The sequence below is a fragment of the Myripristis murdjan genome, chromosome 4 (assembly GCF_902150065.1).
Source record: "Myripristis murdjan chromosome 4, fMyrMur1.1, whole genome shotgun sequence".
Lineage (NCBI taxonomy): Eukaryota > Metazoa > Chordata > Actinopteri > Holocentriformes > Holocentridae > Myripristis > Myripristis murdjan.
Genome location: NC_043983.1, coordinates 18,233,629 through 18,251,532, shown reverse-complemented (window position 1 = coordinate 18,251,532; position 17,904 = coordinate 18,233,629). Strand labels below are relative to the sequence as shown.

The following is a 17,904-nucleotide window of genomic DNA, read 5'->3' as shown; positions in this document are numbered from 1 at the left end:
CCGCCAGGGATTTTGGGCCCCGTGAAAAGAAATCTTATTGGGCCCTTGTATAGCCGGCCAATAGATAAACCTTTTTATTTCAGGCCTTTCGAGGGCCCCCTCCCCCATTGTGGCCCTGGGTAATCAGTCCCGCTTTCCCCCCACTACGATGCCCCTGAGGTCACCATTTCTGTATTATAAAGCCTTTTTTGGTCTAATGTACCAGTTTAATATTTTGCGATACTGGATTTTTGATTTTCATGAACTCATCATCCAAATTAAAACAAAAAGGCTTGAAACATTTCACTTTATGTGTAATGAAACTAGACCATATGAAAGTTTCCCTTTTTGAATTACAGAGAAAGGTGACCCATGAAGTGAAGTCTTCCATGTTACAGTAATGTTTTGAAGTGCATCTGTACACCGACCAGAGTTTTCTAGCCGCATTAAGGCGCTCGTGTGAGCGCGCTGATCCGGTGCTGCGGCGGGAGTCAAGGAAGTCCAAGTGATATTTACATAATGTAGGGGGGGCAGAGGCACGCGAGGCGGTTACTCGGCACGGCAGCTCAGGAGCTCCATCACGGCAAACTGACTTGAGCAGCTGGAGCTACGTGCTCATTTTTTAATAACCGAAAGAGTTAACAAGTACAAACTTGACAGTAATTAACAAGACGAAAAGGAAAGGAACTAACTGACTTTGATTAAGTCTTTCGACGCGTCGGTGTCATTTGAAGAAGAAATTGACAACGAGGAGCTTACCTGGTCTACCTTCACGCGGCGACGGTTAGTAAAACAAGCCTTAAACGGTTAAAAATGTCGTTTTGTGTTTTGTAAGGTTTGGAAGACAGATTTTGTACTTTACACCGCCTTAAACCCAATAATTGGTTCACATGTAGAGGCAGTAGGTGACAAATCATATTTTTAATAGTTGTCATACCTTTAAATTGGTTACGGGGTGACTTGTGTACAGTAAGCAAATTAAGTACGAGCAGCTACCGCACCGAGGCCGGGGTTTGGGAAAACACGAGCAGGAAGAGGTGTACATTTCGTGTAAGTTAGGTCTCTGATTTATGTACAAGGTCCCCCGTCGATTCAGCACGAAGTACTCAAGTGTGTTAGTCTGTTTACCTGAATCTCAGAGCCAGATCTAGGTCAACCTCAAGAGTCAGGCACCCAGTGGAAAGTGCAGACAAGTTGTGTCGACCACAGAGCTGCTCCCGGCCCACTAAACTGGTGCAGAAGGTTGAATAATGACCCTTAATAGAACAAACAGGCGGGTATTGGAAGGAAAAACAACGTCAACGTAATGTATATACATTTTTTTACGGAATACACTGTATGTTTGTAATAATGATTATGGTCTGGCATTTTAACTGATGATTGTCTAAATGAGTGTTTATTTGATCATGGTTTGTATTTTTATGTACGTCTATATCGCTTATCTATAGGTGTACATATGACTCTTTAACACAAATTAAGTTATACTTTTCTACTACTACCAGTACTATTACTATTACTACTACTAATAATAATAACATGTGGTTTGACAACATGGAGAAGGTGAAGAGTTACAAATAATATAAGTTTCTATAGTTTGCAGTGTTTTTGAGCTGCTGTAAATAAAACATTTGACAGGTTGAGGATATGGTCGCTTTGTCATATCAAACCCGTTTTGACTCAGTAGCGACCTTGACAAATTTCACCTTCTGGGATATTTTGTGGTTTTGACTTTTCCATCAACCAGACATATTTCTTGTTAGTGTGAGACATAATTTCTTTATCCACGCATGTTTTCTTTTATTTTGTTATCTTCAGAGAATGATTGTAGCTCCTTTAGAAAAGTCCCCTATGTGGGAGACAAATTTTGTTTTGCTATAGTCATACCTATGTCTGTGCTGTCATGCAGACTATCATTACACTGACTGGGTTATTGCGTCTTATGAATAGTGACTGTATAGCTGTATCTGTGCTAAAATGATATGCAAATATGAAGTTGCTGTTCTTTCAAACACATTATTTTGCTATCAGTGCCCAGTTTAGTTAATCATTGGTTAAAATGACATGTCTGGACCTTGACAGAAGTTGGTATGCAGCTGAAACCTGACACACATGGATGTCAGGTGGAAGAGGCCCAATGATGCTGCCCACTCCACTCTACTCAGCACCAAATAGGTGAATATAACATTACAAAAAGTATACAGTTCATGTAATCTACACTTTGCCTTTTGCTGTTGTAAGATCCTTAATATTGATTAATTATAAGCTTCTAAATTTGGAGTAGAAGTGTCATGATATATTGGCATTGACAATAATTGCGATATTTAAAAGTCGTATATTGGTATGATATTAGTATGCATATTATAACCTACCAAATAATTTCTGCTCTCACTTTGTCCCCCCCCAACACCACACACACAAAACTCACACGTGTTTGCAGACTCCCTCCACCTCCCTACTGTTGTATTTTAAGTGTAATTTATTTGCCAAAGAGTGACACTGTTTTTAACAGAGCTAAAGATGAATTTTAGTGATAGCATTCTTCATCATCATCATCATCATCATCATCATCATCATCATCTTCTTCTTCTTCTTCTTCTTCTTCTAGTTTTTTCCCCAAATTTTCTATAGATAAAACAATAATAGCATTATTGTGAATTCTTTTGGCCACGATAATCGTGTAGTGAAAATCTGATATTGTGACAGCCCTAATTTGGATGTTTTTTTTTTATTTATTTATTTATTATTTTTATTAAGTAATCACATGTATATGGCCTTCATAACCAGTGCTGAAAGTGGAGCACAGTTTCACTCTTACAGGAATAACTACATTGCTGGTCTTGACTACTGCCTCCCACACAAATGGTGTGACTAAAACTGCTCCTCTCTTGTAGTCATGTAAACCATTTGGGCAGATACTTGAGAGATCACCACAACACTCCTGAAGAGGACGACGAGACCATGAGTAAGGAGGAGTGTGAAGGCACCGTGGCCCCCAAGCTGGACTCCACCCTTAATCCCGATGGACAACGCCCCCTCCCAGACCACACCACTTCCCCTGATGATGCTCTGTACAGCAGACAGAGGTTGGGGAGAAATCAGGGACATGAACACAGTCACACACTTTCTCAGCCTGAGCCAAAGTACTGTCCATACCAGCCACCTCATGGCTTGCCACCCGGGTACAGCCAGCCAACTCCATTCCCCAGTCAGGCTGAAGGCTCCTGGCTTCACCCCAGCTTTGCCAGCAGCTGGTCTGGCTATCCAAACAGTCTGCCATCCTGCTTTTCCCCTAAAGATTACCCCAGCTACTCTGGAGAGAGTTCTTACTCCAGGGACAAATTCATGTCCCTGCCAGGCAGATATAGTGCAAGTATGAGCAATCTGGAGCAGCCCCACTCTCTGCACTCCAACCCACCACTGGGCAACTTGTATCACCATACGCTCTCTCCATACTACTGCTCACCTCAGGGAGTGCCCTGTTGCGCCCAATGCCCCCCAGAACCCTTCAGCAGGGGCCCGGTGGTTCACCAAAACTTCAGGCTGGGGCATCAACCAGCTTACAACCAGTACTGTGAGTCTTGTTCTTTTAATTAACCTTAGCTGAGGGGTGTACATATTTCATAAAGTAGATATATTAAAAATTGTGAGTAATGCATTTATTGTTACTTGCCCTATTCATGATAACCAACCTATATAAAGGACTGGTGTTCACCATTCATTTTTCACCACTACAGATCCAGATGAATGCAGACTCCCTGGAGCTGGCTACATGCAGAAGTGAGCTTTTTAAAATATTGATTCAAATCATTTAGAGTAGACATATTTACACACTTAAACAGTCCATGTAGCATGTGTCTGAAATTGTTTATTAATGATCATTCACTCCATATAGTGGCCATAATACGCCAGCCAAACAGAAGAATCCTCCTCACAGTGCACCACTCTCTCTGGAGCAGAGTAAGTATGATAATGGACTTCACAGGATGCAGGAGAAAAACACATCACAGTTAAACAAATTACAGTGGTACTGAATCCCATACAAGTTTCCATACAAGCCAGTAATAACTTTTATTTATTATTGTCCATAAATACAGGAAGGGTCTTTGTCACTTACGAAGCAGACAATGACAAGCACATTAATGGAATCATCAACTTTGTTGCTCTGCTGCGGCACAACGGCTTTGATACCCATGTAAGCACTGAGCATGTCCCCTTGGGGCTTATGAGAATTTTTCGCACACAGTGTATTATGTTCAAATCATGTGAAATTTTTTTTTCCAGATTGACATGTTTGAACAACAGTTCAGGAGCATAAGCAAGATAGACTTCATGGAGCGGTATCTCAGCGAGGTAAAAAACAAACCTGTTAAATCAGTGATTGTGTGTCTTGTTCTTGCAAGGGGTGAAAATAAAATCTTCTTAAAGGCAGCTTGAATGTGATAATTATCAGCAGAACCAGGAAGGTTATGAAAACTAGTATGCATGTTTGCATGTATCATGATCCCTCTCAGAAGAGCAGACAGGAAATATTAAGTAGGTTCTTTTCAGTGGAAAAATGGAAGTGGCTGATTCACAGACTCAATTATGAAGATGTAGTCATCCCCACATTTTCTGCTAAAACAGAAGGAGTATCTGATCATCATCATCATAAGTCCAAAGTACTATGAGACAGTGACCGCCTCCCCTGTCAACCGAGAGAACGATGAGAGGACTTTCAACACTGTCTACATACACAAACAGGTTAGTCTTTAACCACTCTTCTACCAAAATCATGAGGCTGATATTTTGGATCAGTTTTCTTACCTGCTGACCGCTTAAACTGAAGATGGTATGATATAAATTATCAACTTTTAGGTGGGAGCCCTGCTGTATTTGTTGAGGGTAGGCGCTTTGGGTTTCTTTTTGCTTCCAGTGCCTGCTGCTCAGAAACCTTAAGGCTACTTTAAGCCATATTACTTACATTTTTTTTTTTACAGTAAAATGACCAGTTGCAATGTGAGAGTCATAACTGTGCATCTTCCTTCCACCATACAGTTTACAGCAAGCCTGTTACTTCCTGGTTATCACTCTGTATCAGCCCCTGATCTGCTCAAAAGAGCTCCTCCTCTGCCCTTCACTTCACCTGCCCGCTGCTTTAACTCCATTCAAAGCATCTCTGAAACCACGCATTCTGCAGATCACTGCATCCAAATTTCAGATCAATTGTGCAAGTGCCTCTGTCGTTGCAATCTGCACTGTGGTGACAGAAAAAGTTTATTCAAAGTAGCTTACCTTGCAGCTGAAAGTCTGCAGACACACCACATTTTGAATTTGTGGCAAGAGACAGTCATCCAACTAATGCAACAAGGCCCTTGTGAGAGTGAAATGTATCCCTCACTTCCATTGCCAAAACACATTTTTTCGCCTGAACTTAACCTGGAAGCAGGACTGATTCTGTTTCTTTTACGAATATACTTTGAGCTGTCAGCACCCTCAGTGTCAGAAGTTGCTTACTGCAGCTTTTAGTCACAAGCAATCCGCAAGTAACCACACTTGGCAGCTGGGCTCGTTTGACCTGAGAAGAAAGCCAATCATATTGACCTGATGGCACACATGTATGCATTTCATGTTTACATCCTCGATAACTTTTACACTGTATATTGTACTAACACAAAACTTACAGAATTCAGGCTGTCAGTTGGGGGTGGATGTTAACTGACAAACTTGTTAAAGAATGTGACTTTTTAAAAAAAATTTTTTTTTGCATAATTATACAAATATTGACCAAGTTTTGGGGGTGACACAATTATGTTTTTGCTATTTTTTGTTAAGCATGTAATAGTAAGGAGTTTTAAAGTCGTTACATATTGAGTGGCCACAACTCAACATTGCTCAATTGAGTGGGACAGTGATTTGTTCACAGGGTTGCTACAGTTACCTTTCAGTTACCTTTCAAAATTTTAAAAAATGAAGAAACAGGGTGCCCTGGTGACTCACTGGATAAGAGCACATACCATACGTTAAGACTGGGTCCTGATCACAGCGTCCTGGGTTCAAGTCCGACCTCAGGCCCTTTTGCTGTATATCATCCCCTCTTTTTCTCCCCTGCATTTCCTGTCTCTCTCTTCTGTGACAGTCAAATAAAGCAGAAATGCCAAAAAAATCTTTAAAAAATAAATAAAAAAGATTAAGAAACAGATATAAAATCTTTGCGCTTTGGTTGAGAGGGCTGGAACTTGGTTGACCTGTCCCCGTAGGCTGTACTATCATAACATTTTTCCCTTTACTTCTTTTCCACTCCACATGATGATCACAGGTGGTAGTAGGTATGGCATCTGTCTCTCATGTGGTTCAAACCAGAATTTTCTTTGTCAACATCATAAACTGTCAGGTGCCATATTTTCTAACAGAAAGTTTGGACTTTGTTAATAACTTGAATGTGGAACTTGATTAAGACAAAATTACTTGCCACAGCTTTTTATTGTGTGCCCAGTCTTCACACAACTTGTCTGTTTGTCCTGCAGTTGCTGGTTGAATTTATTGATTGTTTTTCTTTCCTTTGTGCATTTCAGCTACAGAATGAATTCATTCAGAACGGAAGCAAGAATTTCAGGTTCATCCCCATTTTGTTTCCTGGGGCTAAGAAGGTAGGTGTTACATTATACATTAAACAAGAATGCACATTTTAATGGGCCCATTTGTATTGCCTCAGTCAGTGTTTGATTATTCAGTCACCTGTGCTATGACATTGATGCGGTACACACATAACTGTAATTTTGCTTGAACATTTTCTTTTAATTATGAAGATGGCAATAAAGCACTATACATTGTTTTATAGTCTGTGGTATAATTTTAATATCTCAAGTTGGACTGCATGATCACTTTGTTCAGTTGATGATTTGAGTTATTAGGATTATTCCATCTAGTCGTATACTAACAATATCACACCAAATAGTGAAACTTAATACACAGTTAATAAGGCCATTCTCTCTTGTTGTTTCTTGCTGTCTCTGTCTCCTCGACCACAGTGTCACGTCCCTAACTGGCTTCAAAACACCCATGTTTATGAATGGCCGCGTGATCGGGATGACATTCTGCGGCGACTGATGAGAGTGGAGAAGTATAATCCACCTCCTATTGGAGAGCTACCAACCATTGTTTCCATCCCCATATAGAGACTCTGATCTGAAAACACTGACTGCAGGGAAATTCTAAAAATGTGTGAGCCCTCAGTTTGAGGAGTAGTAGTCGTTATTTTCCTCTTGTGTTTGCGTGTAAGACCCATGACCCAGAATGTGGATGAAGATTGTAAGTACAAGAGAGGTTGTAGGACATGTTGGTCTGCTCTTTATATTTCCCTCCTGGAATGTGTTGCATGAGTATATTTAATTTGTTCCTACAAACTCCAAATACATGTAACATATGGGGCCGAGGCAATTTTGTAACATTTCATGCCACAGGACGCGAAGCAGAGGCAGACAAACAAGCTTTTAGTTACTTAAGCTTGTCAAAGGGTGCTACTGATGTCTTATTCTCTGAAGCCGCAGCTCTACTATCCCAGACTGCCCTCATTTTCATTTGCTAAAACACGATAGGTGATAGATAATCTTTGTTATGCTGTTCTGAGTGAATTACTTGTATAACCAGGCAAGTAGAACGCCTTTAACTGTTGTGTTAAATTTCTTAAATCATATTTAAAATTTTAATATCTCTTAAAATTTGGACATACGCCCTGGTAAATGAAAGGAGATAATCCAAATATTTTGTTACATGTGGGTGTTATCATAATAAAGGTATAACAGATATGATCAATAAATAGTCTGATGACTGTATATTTACACAGGGAACCAACAGGGTTTCCTGTGTAAATATATAAATATACCAACTCATAACTCTATTTATGAGATGTAAACATTGACAGTGTAAGGTACACTCTGCCTCACGCATATTGTCTTTCGTGATACAATCTCCAGCATACAGTATCTTACTGACAAACACCTGTCCCGCTGGGCGTTGTTTCAGGTTTGTTTTGAATTTTAAAATTAATTGTCAGTGTCATTTGCTCAGTTTTGCTCATTATGTAAGTAAATATCATTTCTGAATATGTGCCTTGTCAGTGCATAGTAATTGTTAAAATCAAGTGGTAGCTTTAAGTTCAGATTGTACTGTCAGGTAATGACATGTTTGTATTCAGTTTTGCTTCAACTTGATCTTCGTTTACCTTTTGTGTTAGAGGTGCTGTGCTCGTGCTCAGAATGAGCCCTCATCTCCTGTGCCAGTTTTTAATTAAATTGCATCCCCTCAGAACTAAGTGATGTGGACAGTTACTGATTTACTGATTTTATTTTATTGGACACATCAGATGTTGTTAAACTAAATCATGGCTAATCAAAACAATTTTTTTATGCTTTTTCAGCATTAGATATTTGTTACATATTTGCTTCTTATGAAAATTCATAATTTTAACATTGAGAAAATATTTGGACGATTAGTCAGGCACAGGATTGCTGGGTGGTTCTGCTTGATACATCAAATTACAATAAAATGGTTGAATAGCACATAGAGATAACTTTGTAATTGTTTTTGTGTCTGAACTGAGCCATTTCTGAGCCACTTCTAAAAAAAAAAAAAAAAAAAAAAAAGCTCAACTGTTGTTAAATGTAAAAGCTTATAAAAAGTAAATATTTCAGGTAACTGTTTTGTGTAGTACTGGGTGATATTCTGATGAGAGTATTTTGGCCTGTGAAAGACTGCAGTTAATCTCTGTTTGTGAAACTGGTCCCAAACTTCTTGGTGAACTCAACAGGCATGCAGAGACCTGGGACTAGTTTGCCTGCAGGGCTGTGTGCATTTCTGAAATTGTGAGCTGCATTTGTCTGCGTGGGAATGAGGAATTAAATATTTTAGATACGCTTTGCTGCTAATTACAGGTCATTATACATGCTTCATGCCTGCCAACCTAATGACAGAAGTGAGTTTCTAGTCAGCCACACACACAGATACCTGACCTCAGTGCGCAGAATCTAACCTGAGATCAAATTAGAAGATCATTCTGCCTTTACCGTTTCTAGTGGCTTATGCGGAAAAGCTCGAACAGGATGTTGTATGAACACAACTAGCTGATGAAGCTACTTTTCCTGGTGTGCGGTACACTTCTTAAGAATCTGCAAGTTTACACACAAATGGGTCATCACAGCTTGTGTGTGGTTACAGCAAGAAAAGAAAAATCTGAGGCAGTTTATTCACTAAATAAGCCGTGTTTGTTATTGCTTGCTCTGTTACTTGGCATGTCAAATATAGCCGATCAAACCCTAGAGCATCAAGACGTTTAATGGTTTTATCTTCACAAGAGGTAACACTGCAGATGTTCATACAGACATCATAAAAAATCTGAATACAGTGTTTCATATATTCATCCATATATTGAAAAGTACATGAAATAATTTTAATTTTAATAACATAACAAAAGGACAATGACATCTGTAATAAAAGTGGATTACAAAGTGACATTTTTATGTAAATAACTCTTAAGAATTAGGTATCAGAAACAAAATCAGACAATAGTTCCATTTTACTGTATGTAAAAACACTGAAGTGCTATTTGTTCAAAGCTACAAAATACACTTAAAAGCAGGAAGCGTTTTAATTTCCTTCAAGGAAAAGTACTATAAAATAAGTTACAGTACAGTGAATTTTGTTCAAACTGACTTTGTTCCCGTCTTCCAGCCTTTTGTAAGCACAAACAACAGAAATAACTCATACAGGAGTAAAGAGATACTGTTTTCTTATGAAAGGCCTCTTCCCCAAAAAGGAAATGAACAGCCGTGCTGTTGTCAACAAGAGTGTCTTGTGTGTACATGTTTATGTTCATAATATTAGCCACACAAACACTTCTGAAAATGTGAAACCTTCTAATCTTCAAAATCTGCATGTCATTGCCTGTGTCCTATGCAGAAATAACTACGCTTTGTACTTCATGAGTTTACAAAACTTGACAAATACTTCATATTTAATCACATAATACAGAGGCAAGCTCTCATACATCGTCAGCTGGCAAAGGAGGTATGTTGAACCTTGGTCTTGTGAAAAAAGCCATCTTCTCTCTGCAGACAAAAAAAAGCACAAAAGCACTTATTTCATACACATTCTCTTTCCTGCAGTATAAAATAATCTCACAGCAAGTTTGCCAGGATTTGTATTACGCAAGATAAAGAACATCACTGGCACATCTGTTCATCACATGTCAGATTCTTATGCATTCTGTTCCTAGAGGATTTAAGGCACCAGTATACTTGGAGAGAGTTGAGAGGAAACATTGGGAGAAGCACCAGTGAAGATGACAGAAAACGGTTGCCATTATAATCAATAAACTTTCTTTTGGAGTAGACAGAGAGAGAGAGGGAGATGCACATTTGGTTCACAATAGTGGAACAGACAGACTGAAGTTGGAGGAACAGGGTTTACTTCTATATCTTGCACAGTTTGCAGTTTTAACTGCTCCAGGAAACTCCCATACACATTTACTGAATTGATCCTCAAAGACAGAAAAGTGTGTCACCTATGAGCTCAATATGGAGCGTGGTTTTAGCTTACTTTACAATGACATGGCAATTTCATCGACTGTTTGGTGAAACTAAACGAAACTATTACTGCATACATGACAGTTATGTATGAGGCATAATCTATATAAAAACAAAACTCTTAAAAAGGACACTCAACAGAATTTGAACCAATTGCAAAAATGGGGAGGTTGAAGAACTAGAAAAGACTAAGGCTACAGCAGAGGGACTTGCACAGAGAACAAAAAACCCAATGCTTCTCATGATGTACTGTCCCTTTCAAGAGGTCTTTTTGCCCCCAAATTTCTTACCAAGTATACTGGGGCCTTGAAGCTGGAAAAATGCTTCTGTCAGTGTGATTCTTTATTGAAAAATGTGTCTGATGTATGAGATTAGGTGTAATGAGGAAACCAACAGAACTGCAACCTGAAGGTCTGTACAGGCAGGGGCTCCTTCTGGCTCTGTCCTCTCATCTGCAGAACCTCTTTAGAAGCCTTCCTCAGCCTCCTCTCTGCTGCCTCCTCCTGACGCTGCTCCTGCTTGGTTTGGTTGGCCTGCAACACAACAAACACATGGTTGTCTTCAGGGAGGGATCGCAGGAGCAAGGCTGATCCTCAACTGCAACCCTCTGCCTCGAGCTGTACTCTCACCTGTCTCTGGGCCTCTCTGAGCAGGCAGCGGAAGCGCTCGTCCCTCAGGGCCCAGTGGGGAAGCTCGGTGGCCTCCCTGGCCTGTGGCTCCTCCAGGCGCAGCTTCAGCTCCCTCAGGGTGCTCAGCTCCTCTGTCAGCTGCCTCTGACGTGTCCTGCAGGCCTGGAGATCCAGCTCCAGATCCAGGGAGGTACGTGTCGGCTGTTCAGCCAGGGAGGACCTGTACGACTGCTGCTCACACACACACAAACACACTTCAAATACTCCAAACGGATAGTAGATATTCCTACGTGTACACTGTAAGCTAAGTGATAAATAATCACAACTGTACCTGCTTGTATCGCAACGTTCTTCTTTCCAACGTATTTCGGACAAAGGGGGATTTCTTTGGTAACGTCGAGCTGTCACTGTCACTGCGATATAACTGCAAGGTAAACACAAGTCATTTATGTAAAGAGGGAAGTTAAACAGTCAACAGCTGGAAAGCAAATATCAGTCATTAACTGCCTGTCTTCAACACGCAGACGTAAACATTAGAGGCATTGTAAGTGGTGTTCTCCTTTCCCCATGTTTGTGTGAAGTGTGCGAGTACTCACCCTGCATACATACTGACTGCGAGCGCCAGGGGAGAAGGTCTGAGAGCGAACGATGGTGCTGCTGCGCATGAACGGTGAGGCGTGACCCCAGCGACCGCCCCTCTCCTTGGGCCGAACCCGCACCGGCTCTGGGAACATGCCCTCTGTCATGGTGGCCTTCTCCACCTGTCCCAAGATACCAACAACGTCTCCAAACCGTGCAGGGCAACGACAATGCAGCAGACTAGATAAAGTAAAGAGTTTCTCAAAAAGACAGAGCGTGCAGACCTTTACCTTCAGTGTGGAGGTTTTGCTGCTTGGCTGATCACAGCGCCCTCCAGTGGTGATGCAGATGCCCTCTGCACACAGACCCTCTAAACATGGGGTTGCAAATGCCGTGCTGTTGCTGCAGCCGCTGTCCACTGACTCAGCCTGCCAACTCCTGGAAAACACACCCTTATCACTGACAGCATTCTCCGTGTGTTTACTTGTGCTAGTTCGGTCGTGACTCACGATGGAATGGAATGCTGGTTAAGCAAGGAATTACGCAAGTCAGGCCAGTGACAGAGCAAGGTAGTAACACTTTAATTTAACCCCCACCCCCAGTGAAGCATTTCTAAACAGTGTGTTAAGAAAAATGTGTTCTCACACCCTATAACAAGGGTTTTAAGGGTTTTTTTATGTTTTGGCCCCCTACATTGACTTTCATTAAGCCATGGACTCCCATTTACAGTAATTTTGAGTCCCAAGGGACTCAGATATGGAAATATATTTTGGCTAGTCATTTTGTCATTTTTAACACTCACAAATACATTCAAAATGGTGAGATTAAAACATCATATTAATCACTCATTTTGGTATTGTAACAATTTCAAGTAAATTTAATTATAGTGAATGAATTAAACATATGCAAACATTAAATTATTCCTCATTTTGCCTTAAGGACCCCACTCTTAAAACCACCCTTTGGCACTGTGACAAGCACACATAAAGATCTGACTCCCTCTTATCAAAATGTTTTAAAAGGTTGACTGACAAGCATCTCTGATTCATCATTTTACCAATACTTAACTGGGGATGTGGGTTAAAATATGGAGTAACCCACACAGTTTTGGCAGAAAGTGCATATATTTTGGATGCAGATGGCACTGCATTTTGAGTATGCATGAGTGTGAAACATGCAGGAAATGTCAGCACCTCTCAGATACGGCCTCCCCTGGCTCCTCCTTCTTCTCCAGCTCCGCGCTCGCCTCTTCCAGGTGGGTGGTGGTGGTGCGTGACAGCATGGTGCACAAGGTGTCCTGTGATGTCACAGCACAAACTCTCCGTCTCACACTGTCAACATTGTTCTCTGCCTCTCAGACATGCTGAACCTTTATGAAGCCACACCATGAAGCCACGTCTGGCCCACTAACATAACATGAGACATTCTTATCCTCTACTAATATAATGATAATGAGTCACACTCCTGCAGACTAGGGGTTAAAAGCTGCTTAGCAAGTGTGTGCAAACAAGGAAGTCCCACGCTGACACAATGTGATTTATATCTACATGAATAAATGCCACTGATGAGTAATTTCTTCTCTAACTGCTCAGAGCATTCCATCCCCTAAATAACATATCCCCTTTGACCTATAAAAATGAGGACTAGGGATGACTTCAGTGTGTCACAAGCTATATTTCTGTGTGTTTACCGTGGCTCTGGGTCTTTGCTCCTCTTCCTGGCTGTCATGTTGTCTTCGGTGGCTCAGGCTCTTATGCTCCGGCCTCGACAACTCTGTCCCGCTCAACATCTGCACTCGCAACCAACGAAAAACCATCTCTGTACTTCCCTCACAGTCTGCCAGGCTCACCTGGGCTGTCCCCTGCAGGCACACACAGGCACAACTTTTACAAAAGGGAAAACAAAACATTTCATCAGGGCTAGACTGATCCATCAGCTTGCCAGTTTTTTGGGGGAGGGGAAACTGATCACTGATATAATCAAATTTCCACCCTGATTTCAGAGAGAACACTCTAAACACCGAAATTAAGTTTTTTTTCCCAGCATTTTTGTTTCTCATTTGAGGGATTTAATTTTTTTGTAACTCATGTAGTTTTAAAACTACATGATGAAGACTTTTGAGTTTCTCTTATAGATGTTATATTTCAGAGGCTTTCCACCCTGTTGAGAATACAATTCTAGGCTAATTGCAGTGTATGTGTATTTTGTGGCATGAAAATGGTCTACTGGTCTAAAAATATTTGATATTTGGAGAAATTATCACCTATCAGCAGCTTCGATCAAATATCTATATCAGTGAAAAGAGAATTTTAACAGTTATATGACTGAATTTTTCCTGGTGTTAACAAAAGCTGGACCGCTGTAACTGTAATCTTCATCAGCAGTAGGGAAGCGTGTGTGGCAGGACCAGCTACATCTCTGAGCGTTTCAGAGTCGGACCCACCAGCAGTTCCTCTTGAGCCTGAGGTCCCAGCGAGCAGATGGACAGCTGTAGAGCGCACACCGCCAGGGCGTTTGCTGGGACAGGAATGCGGAAGCCTTCATTGAAACTCATCTGCAGTTGTGGCTCCAGCGCCTTACAACAGTAAAACGCACAGGCCCTGCCGGCGTCCAGTGGAATCAAGTGCACCTTCACATACCTGGGCATTGACGATATGAATGAAGGTGATCACAGTGAAATTTTCTTTTTATTATAACGTCATATGTTACTGATTCCAGGGAAATTTTCACTTTAATATTAGTATTGTAACTGGGGGTTAAGGTCAAAAGGTCTACTCTTACGAGTATGTATCCAGTTGAATATCCTGTTGATGAACTAATAAGTTGAAATTTAAATTACGCTGCCTTCTTTACATATAAATGGTGCCTCAATTTGAGCAGCATTTTTTCTCACGGTGTAGCAGAAAGTCTCAGCTGAGCAGCTCTCTCGCTGTTGGCCTGTGGTTGTGTACTTTAAAAGCATGCAGCTGCTCATGCTCTGACACCTCACGCTGCAATTAGATCTATTACAGGTGATAGTTAAAGAGCTCATCACTGTATTTTCTATGAGCCAACACTGCCTTCTGTTAGTTTATGAAGCTCCCAGTGAGTAAGTTGCCATTTTATATTTCATGGCTTTAAAGATTTACAGCAAGAGAGATACAGCTACAAGGAGACATTGTTCCAGATATTCTATGTATGAATACAGAATAAGGAGAGATTATTTCCAATGTATGCATCATTTAGGTGGAATCAGCTTTTTTTTTTCACCATTATTAAAAAAGGCCACCAGTAAGATTCTAAGGCTCTCTTAAGCCAGGCTTAAGGAGTTTAGGTTTACAGGAGTTTTAGGCCAATTTAACCCCGATTCACCCCTCCTGACAATCTGGACTGGGGAGATGGAGGAAAGGTTTGTCCATATGTAGCCAGAACACAACTGCCATATAAAACGTGTCTTTCAAGTAGTGATGCACGGATCATCTAAAGTTACATCGGCTATGCCTCATGCATAAATACACACAGCCTCTCTCTTAATGTGGAGAGTTATCGTTTCTGCTGCAGGGAGTCACTGCCAGAATTTAATAACCCCGTTTTAAAAATCGGTTAGGATTCTAAAACTCCTGTAGTCTGAGCCCAGCTTAAGATGCTGTCTTCCTTAAGAAGTGCTTCTGGTTTTTGTAGCACGTTAATCTCTGCATTGTCTGTCTCACAGTATCAATTTTAGTGTTCCTGTCTCGCTTAAGGAAGCGATACCTGTGATTTCTGGCACAGATTTCCTGTGACTAATAAGTTAACTGGTGGTTTTGCTCAAAAACAAGGCTGTTCTTATTCATAGCTCCTGAAAGGTTGATATTTTTGTGATGTGATTTTCACCCAGCAGCAACAAAATACACTTTTGTACATTTACTGTGTTACCTTGAATCCCTGTCTGTCTTGAGAGAGAGTGTAACTCTTCTATCTTATCATTGCGAATACATTACATACATCTCTTTTTATATTTTTTTCCACTGTCTCCCCCTTCCTTCCCCTGCTGCCACCTTGGTGAATAATTTGTCACCATCACATTTCAAAGTACTCACACTTTGTAGCCATCTTTCACAATGGACTTGTTTAAATTCTTAAGCTGTAGCAGATGTAGCAGGAGAGACTGAGAGCTGGAGTCCCACCTGCAATGAGAGATATGCCGTTAGATGTTAACAAGGACAAAGCAGCACCACACACACACACACACACACACACACAAGCTAACACCTTTTCACTCACAATAATCCAAGTTGAATCTGGGTAGGCTCGCTCACGGACGTCAGCTCTTTCATATATGCCATCTCCTCTGACTCCTCCGCCCTGTTGGAGCAAAGACAAAACAGGGTGTTCTGCACACTCACTGGACACATAAAAAAATCTGGTCTGGACATTTTCTAATGTTTATATATTTTATTTTTCTGGACAAATGTTTTGTCCCAGACAGCCTAACAGAGGGGCGTCTTACTTGAAGAACCTTCTCAGCCAACCTTTTTCTTAGTGCGCTTAATACGTTTATGACTGTATTTAGTGATTTCTTTTCATCTTTGTTTGTTTGTTTGTTCTCCTACTTCTGTTGTTTTATTCCATTTGTTTTTCTAATTTTACCTATGTGTGTTATCAAATTGTGTTTTACTGTGTTCTACTGGTACAATACTATTTTTGTTTTTGCATTTTTCTTGTATATTTTAATAATCTTCATAGGTATTTATGTATATACAGTACAGTAGTTTTGTGTGCATTAATCTTCACTGTCTTTCTGCTTCTCTTTTTACTGACACTGTATAACTGAAACGATCAAATCCCATTGGGACAAACAAACACAACAACTACAACACAACCACACAACCACATCTAGCTACTCAAACTGTAACTGGTGCAAAATCCCATGACTGTGTTTGGTTTTGCAGTTTTCTGCTCCACCACTAGGCGGCAGGGGTGCTCCAGAGAGTGTGGGGTGTTTATGTTTTGGGACGTTCCTGACATTGTTAGGGTGGACCTCCACTCACCTTCTGCCCCAGGCCTCAAAGACCCCGCTGTCTGTGGCCAGAGCGTCCTCTGACACGCCTGCAGACACTCTCCTCGCCCTCCTGCCACTTCTGTTGGCACTGTTACACCTCAGAGTCACTCCTGCAGAGGGAAACACATTTCATTCCATTTGACCAAAGACAATATTATCACATATCTGTGTAGTATTTCCATAAGACTCCTAGTAGACATCCTTCTCTTGCCTGTGGACGTGAAAGCCCCCTGAGGAGCACCGCTGTCTCTGTGACTTTTGTTCTCCAGCTGATGCACGGGGGCGGGGCTGCCTGCCTCCTCGCTACTCGACAAGGTGGTGTGTGACGGCTGCTGCGACTGCACCCGCAGCCCCTCTAAGAGTCCGCGGCCGGCCAGCTCCATGTACTCCTCTGTCATCTGGGTGAGAGGGCAGTCCTGAGGGGCAGAGTGGTAGGGTGTGTCCATGGGAGAACTGGGTGGTGACAGGGAGGACAGAGAGGAGCGGGAGGAGAGGGAGGCCAGGGACTGCGGGGTGTCGTGAGAGCGTTTGGCTTTGCTCGGGGTCAGGGGGTCAGCGATGAAAGCAGGACAGTCTCTGGACAGGGCCTCTGGGGGCAGTAGGTAGCGCAAGTGGGGGTCGTGGGGCTCCCCGGCCCCCTCGTGACGTTCATACTGGGGCAGACCGTAGATGTCACTGAAGCTGATGGAGCTGAGGGAGCCACGGCTGGACGCCAGGGAGCCCCGACTGGAGGCCAGCGAGCCACGGCTGCTGCTGGACGACACCGTCAGAGAGCTGGCTGACAGGCTGGAAACAAGCAAATAAGACAAATAACAAGTCACCTGACTGCTAAACATTTCTATGAGCTGAGGTTAAAGAGTTAAGAGTGTCCTTTACCTCTTGAGCTGGGAGTGAAGGTAGGTGGTGATGCGTGTCGCCTCCTCCAGCTGTCTCAGGAGAACATTCCTTTTCTCCTGCTGCAGGATCCTGTCATGAGAAACACACAGATGCTGAACCAACTGAATACACGGAAGTCCGGTCTGTGGCTCTGAATGGCTGAGTCATGCTCGCAACCATTGTAAAATAGCTAATAAAGGCACACCTGTTACGGTTAATGCAAAAATGAATGGTGTTGCTTACCTACTTACCTGAAGTTCAT

At 41.7% G+C, this 17,904-nt stretch overlaps 2 protein-coding genes across 3 annotated transcripts in view; one reads left to right on the top strand and one right to left on the bottom strand.

The window, feature by feature from the left end:
• The first annotated feature begins 435 nt into the window (after nt 1-435).
• On the top strand, nt 436-8,530 carry traf3ip2l (TRAF3 interacting protein 2-like). Of its 2 annotated transcripts, none has more exons than XM_030049584.1 (10): nt 436-762; nt 2,059-2,151; nt 2,871-3,550; nt 3,714-3,756; nt 3,872-3,936; nt 4,074-4,171; nt 4,261-4,329; nt 4,603-4,719; nt 6,531-6,605; nt 6,987-8,530. In XM_030049584.1, the coding sequence occupies exons 2-10, from the start codon at nt 2,093-2,095 to the stop codon at nt 7,131-7,133; spliced, it is 1,353 nt and encodes a 450-aa protein (XP_029905444.1). In that variant the 5' UTR covers nt 436-762; nt 2,059-2,092; the 3' UTR covers nt 7,134-8,530. The 2 variants fall into 2 exon arrangements, with proteins under 2 accessions (XP_029905444.1, XP_029905445.1); XM_030049585.1 differs by lacking the exon at nt 436-762 and adding an exon at nt 776-1,287.
• A 737-nt stretch (nt 8,531-9,267) lies between these two features.
• Nucleotides 9,268-17,904, bottom strand: part of wwc3 (WWC family member 3) — a 34,209-nt gene continuing 25,572 nt past the window's right edge. Inside the window, exons 10-23 of the mRNA XM_030050278.1 lie at nt 17,643-17,732; nt 16,978-17,552; nt 16,756-16,876; nt 15,989-16,069; nt 15,805-15,891; nt 14,190-14,385; nt 13,437-13,607; nt 12,940-13,043; nt 12,037-12,184; nt 11,764-11,928; nt 11,499-11,591; nt 11,168-11,398; nt 10,944-11,071; nt 9,268-10,061 (exon numbers count right to left, since the gene is read on the bottom strand). Of these exons, the coding sequence (XP_029906138.1) occupies nt 9,995-10,061; nt 10,944-11,071; nt 11,168-11,398; nt 11,499-11,591; nt 11,764-11,928; nt 12,037-12,184; nt 12,940-13,043; nt 13,437-13,607; nt 14,190-14,385; nt 15,805-15,891; nt 15,989-16,069; nt 16,756-16,876; nt 16,978-17,552; nt 17,643-17,732 (2,257 nt within the window). The 3' untranslated portion in view covers nt 9,268-9,994. The remainder of the gene's footprint in view (nt 10,062-10,943; nt 11,072-11,167; nt 11,399-11,498; nt 11,592-11,763; nt 11,929-12,036; nt 12,185-12,939; nt 13,044-13,436; nt 13,608-14,189; nt 14,386-15,804; nt 15,892-15,988; nt 16,070-16,755; nt 16,877-16,977; nt 17,553-17,642; nt 17,733-17,904) is intronic.

What these genes read in the sequence shown, in the direction of transcription:
- traf3ip2l (XM_030049584.1), top strand. Translation starts at nt 2,093, where the DNA reads ATGTCAGGTGGAAGAGGCCCAATGATGCTGCCCACTCCACTCTACTCA. An exon ending in CTGTCTACATACACAAACAG is followed by an intron (nt 4,720 to 6,530) that starts GTTAGTCTTTAA and finishes TGTGCATTTCAG; the next exon opens with CTACAGAATGAATTCATTCA. An exon ending in TGTTTCCTGGGGCTAAGAAG is followed by an intron (nt 6,606 to 6,986) that starts GTAGGTGTTACA and finishes CCTCGACCACAG; the next exon opens with TGTCACGTCCCTAACTGGCT.